The 5,317-nt window shown below is 35.0% G+C and overlaps 1 protein-coding gene across 1 annotated transcript in view; it reads left to right on the top strand.

Annotated features, from left to right (window-relative positions):
- The window catches only part of TRDMT1 (tRNA aspartic acid methyltransferase 1), an 80,345-nt gene that overhangs the window by 64,444 nt on the left and 10,584 nt on the right, over positions 1-5,317 (top strand). Inside the window, exons 9-10 of the mRNA XM_017869191.1 lie at positions 1,570-1,913; positions 4,831-4,888. Of these exons, the coding sequence (XP_017724680.1) occupies positions 1,570-1,913; positions 4,831-4,888 (402 nt within the window). The remainder of the gene's footprint in view (positions 1-1,569; positions 1,914-4,830; positions 4,889-5,317) is intronic.

Raw genomic sequence — 5,317 nt, 5'->3', positions numbered from 1 at the left:
GCACTATTCACAATAGCAAAGACTTGGAATCAACCCAAATGTCCATCTGTGACAGACTGGATTAAGAAAATGTGGCACATATACACCATGGAATACTATGCAGCCATAAAAAAGGATGAGTTTGTGTCCTTTGTAGGGACATGGATGCAGCTGGAAACCATCATTCTTAGCAAACTATCACAATAAGAGAAAACCAAACACCGCATGTTCTCACTCATAGGTGGGAACTGAACAGTGAGATCACTTGGACTCGGGAAGGGGAACATCACACACTGGGGCCTATCGTGGGGAGGGGGTTGGGGGAGGGATTGCACTGGGAGTTATACCTGATGTAAATGACGAGTTGATGGGTGCAGCCCACCAACATGGCACAAGTATACATATGTAACAAACCTGCACGTTATGCACATGTACCCTAGAACTTAAAGTATAATAATAAAAAAAAATATAAAAAACAACAACTTATCATTAGTATTGTTATCTTCCTCCTTCCCCCATAAGTTCCCTTTTGACTGTTGACCGTTTTGCATTTATCATTTTATCTTTCCCGTAGAAGCCATTGGTTACTTTTGATAAAATTTAATATTTTATCTTAAAAGTGGCTTACAAGTATTTTAACACATTGGTTGCATTTTCTTTAAAGCCAATGCTATTTAGCTTAATTGATTAAAATATAGTAATGATTAGTACAAGCTAGAATAAAATGCTCAATTGCTACAGATAGAATCTCTAATTATGTGAGCAGTTTTACATGCTTAGGTCAAAAAACGGGGATGGATAACTGAGTTGCGGCATTTCAGTGAAACTCTCCTTAACTTTCATAGGTAAGGACACAAAAGTCATGTCTACTAATAAGGGATTGGTAGTGTCACCTCAGTCCCCTTATCATGTAATACTAATATTGCTCCCTTTCCATAGTAGCCAATTCCAAATGTAGAGTTAACACACCATATACATGTATTAAGTTAATATTAATTTTATACATTGACTTCAAAGACTTCATCATTAAAAATTCCTGGAATGGTTTTCCTTTTACAAAATAGGACTTTATACATGGTTATATGTTTTGCAGAAGCAAGTTTTTCCCATGGGACTCATGAGTAGAAATAACCTTTCACAGTGAAAAGCGCTTTTCTTTTTTTAATTGCTAGTTTTCCTTTAGATCATAGCTATGTTTCGGTTTTCCTTTTAATGAAGGAGTATGGCAAAACTTGATCCAAAACACGTTCTCTGGAAATGTTAGTGTTGCTTTCTAAACTTTTCCAAATAGGATACAAGTATGATTTATCTATATTCAGTACACTTTCTATTACTTTATTGAATGTTTTTATTAATGAATACTGTAAGCACTAATCCATGAAATAAATCATCTGTAGCCTGATGACAATATAGCTGTATGATTAATAACTTGTAATAACTTGTGCAAATACAAGTAAACCACAATTTCTGTCTTTTAATGGCAACCCCATAAAGACTAATGAGGTTTTTTTCCTAATGTTGACTGGACATTATTAATTTCTCTTATTTTAATGAAACTTTTGACAATTTGTTTATTTTATGTAATGCCAGGTACTGATGGAGTTCCCCAAAGTTGAATCTGTACATCCACAAAAATATACAATGGATGTAGAAAATAAAATTCAAGAAAAGAACATTGAACCAAATATTAGCTTTGATAGCAGCACACAGTGTTCTGGAAAAGATGCCATTCTTTTTAAGCTTGAAACTGCAGAAGAAATTCACAGGAAAAATCAACAAGATAGTGATCTCTCTGTGAAAATGCTAAAAGATTTTCTTGAAGATGACACTGACATGAACCAGTATCTTTTACCACCAAAGTCATTGCTGCGATATGCTCTTCTATTGGACATTGTTCAGCCCACTTGTAGAAGGTCCGTGTGCTTTACCAAAGGGTAGGTTTTAAAGATCTATTCATCCTGTATCCAAAATAACCAGGTTTTTTAAAGCTGTTGTTTCTTTAAGTTATTCTAAAACAAGGAGCATTTTATAAAATGTTTTTGCTAGAATGATGTATTTTCCCTTAATTGCCTGCTTCATGTTCCAATAGAACACAAGTAAAAATTCCGTTTGGCAGAACATTATGTGCACCACCCACAAAAGTGCTCATAAAAGACAATGTCATTTGTTTGGTGACCTTCATAGGAGCTTAAATACCCATAGTGGAAACATGGTTTCTATAGACTATTACTTGCTAATTCTTTTTTTTTTTTTTTGAGTTGGGGTCTCACTCTGTTGCCCAGGCTGGAGTGCAGTGGCGCCATCTCTGCTCACTGCAAGCTCTGCCGCCCGGGTTCACGCCATTCTCCTGCCTCAGCCTCCTGAGTAGCTAGGACTATAGGTACCACCTCGCCCAGCTAATTTTTTGTATTTTTAGTAGAGATGGGGTGCTAATTCTTTAGCACTTCCGTGGTACATCATATCTCAAAAGAATTATGTTCACTCTTATGATCAATGTATAATAAGAAATTAAATTTTAATCTAAAGAAGTAATATTGAGTCATCTGGAGACTATAAGGGTAACTTTTAAATTTAAATTTTATTCAGGTTTTTACATAAGTGATATATGCCCATGGTTCCCAATTCAAAAGATAACTAAGATTGTAAGACTCCCTTCCATTTCTATCTCTTGACCATTCAGTTCTTCTCCCTACATGCAACCAATAATATCAATTTACTGTATAATCTTCCAGAGGTATTGTATCTGAAAGTATATTTAAATATCCATCTATATTTTATCCCCCTTTTTAAGTAAATGGTAGGATACTATATATATACCCCTTTTTTCACTGCACAATATAAATAGAATATTATCGCGTATCAGTACTTAAAGGACTGTGTTTTCATTGTATAGGTATATTATATAATTTACTTTACTGGTTACCTATTCATGAATATTTAGAGGGCTTCCTTTGGGTTATTTCTTGAACATTTAATACATTTCTCACTAATTTTTTTAAACCTAAAAAGGGGAAAATTAGAGCTTTTCAAGAAAAATTTTGGCTGGGCATGGTGGCTCATGCCTGTAATCCCAACACTTTGGGAGGCTGAGGCAGATAGATCACCTGAGGTCAGGAGTTTGAGACTAGCCTGGCCATCATGGTGAAACCCTGTCTCTACTAAAACTACAAAAATTAGCCAGGCGTGGTGGTGGGTGCTTGCAATCCCAGCTACTTGGGAGACTGAGGCAGGAGAATCGCTTGGATCTGGGGGGCAGTGGTTGCAGTGAGCTAAGATCACACCACTGCACTACAGCCTGGATGACAGAGTGAGACTCTGTCTCAAACAAAAAGAAAAATTTTGCCAAGGATCTCTATCTCTGCTTTCTGAATGCTACTCAACCTCATTTGATAGGTAGTTGTATGATTTGTCAATTCAGGCTTTCTGTTCTTACCTTCTAGTTGGCTATTAATATCTTGTATGATATCTTGTACCCCAATATAACCATACTAGACTCATTCTGACTTTATTATACTCTGCCCTTGTACTTCAGGGGAAAGAGTTTATTGCTTTCCATTACCTTGAAAGACTTCACTGGGCTGTTGTCAATTACCAAGTTCAATAGGTTCTGTTTAGGACTCTCATAAAATAAGACTTAGCAATTTTGTAATAAACAACCTTGAAATTCTTTTCTAATTATACAGATGACATAAAAGAAGCCTGATTGTAAAATTTATTTTGGTATAGATACTATGTGTATATACACACATATTTATATGTGTAATATATATGAAAAAGACAGTTTGAAAAAAATTATTTTTTTCCTGGTTTGACTTTTTCCCTCTAATTCTTATTTTAAACTGTTTTCTTTGTAAAAAAGAAATAATGCTAAAATGTTGAACGGCCAGCTTGGCAATAATCTTAGAGAAAGACATACTGCTAATGACTTGCATTTCTGAAGTGTTTTATATTTTCTGTGCAGTTTTTTTATATAATGGTCTGATTGTTGTATGAAAGTGATCATAAAATCGTACTGTGTTAAATGACAAGCAGACATAGGCTCAGTGGCACTGTGTTTGCCATGGTGTTAGAGGGTAGGGTGGTGGGTTCCTGAGAGGAAATGATGGCTCAGACGTGATAAAAATGGCAGCAATTTCTTTTCACCTATACAGCATTTGGGCTAATGTGGCAGGGGAGCCACTATTGAATTATATTTGAATATAAAGTGCATCCTTTCCAGTGATGAACATTCAAGATGGGACAATTAATACAAAGAAATAACAACTTATAGTTCATAATTCAGTGGTGTCTATTCAACTCAAAAAACTGTGCCATGTTTCATTTCTGAGACATTTATTATTTATTATTATTATCATTTTTTTTTTGAGACAGAGTCTCACTCTGTTGCCCAGTCTGGAGTGCAACGGTGTGATCTCGGCTCACTGCAACCTCTGCCTTCCAGGTTTAAGAGATTCTCCTACCTCAGTCTCCTGAGTAGCTGGGATTACAGGCATGTACCACCATGCCTGGCTAATTTTTTTATATTTTTAGTAGAGACAGGATTTCACCATGTTGGCCAGGCTGACCTCAAACTCCTGACCTCAGGTGATCCACCCGCCTCAGCCTCCCAAAGTGCTGGGATTACAGGCATTAGCCATTGTGCCTGGCCCATTTCTGAGACATTTAAATGGAACTATCTTATGTCTTTTACCTAGTAATTTTTTACCTACAAATGATATTTATGTGACATTATTCCAGATATTTCAGAAGGATGTAATTGTGTAGATTGATTAATTCATTCAATAAATATTTAAGAAATTTAGCATTAACACATACATCAGGTGCCGCATAATAGTTGTGTTGATTTTTCAGATATGGAAGCTACATAGAAGGGACAGGGTCTGTGTTACAGACTGCAGAGGATGTGCAGGTACTATGCATGTTTTAAAACTAAAACACTTTAAAACTTTTAACTAAAATTGTATAATACTTTGAGAACATTAAAATAATTTTATGCATCCAACTGGCCATGAATATATATTTTATTCATTCATATGTATATTCATATATATGTTTTATTACTGTTGAATAAATCTTTTTCTTGTTGCTCTACATGAGTATATATGCAAGGAATGTTTTATGTTTTTTTCTTATTTTACCTTCTGCTTTTCTTTTATTCCATAAATAGTAAGTTGAAATTCAGCCTACAATAGTTAATGTTCTCTAAAATGTTGTACAAACATCTTAATATTGGAGCCCTCCTTTGCAGCACACACTATAAAACTTCCTTTTAAGGAAAAAAAAAATCTTAGCAATGTGCTTTATGAATACTTTAGTTGTTAACTCTTCATGGTGTCAT

This window comes from Rhinopithecus bieti, unplaced genomic scaffold (assembly GCF_001698545.2).
Source record: "Rhinopithecus bieti isolate Rb0 unplaced genomic scaffold, ASM169854v2 scaffold_3043, whole genome shotgun sequence".
NCBI classification, from domain to species: Eukaryota; Metazoa; Chordata; class Mammalia; order Primates; family Cercopithecidae; genus Rhinopithecus; species Rhinopithecus bieti.
Note: the sequence above shows the minus strand (reverse complement) of the source record. Positions and strands in the feature narration are given on the sequence as shown.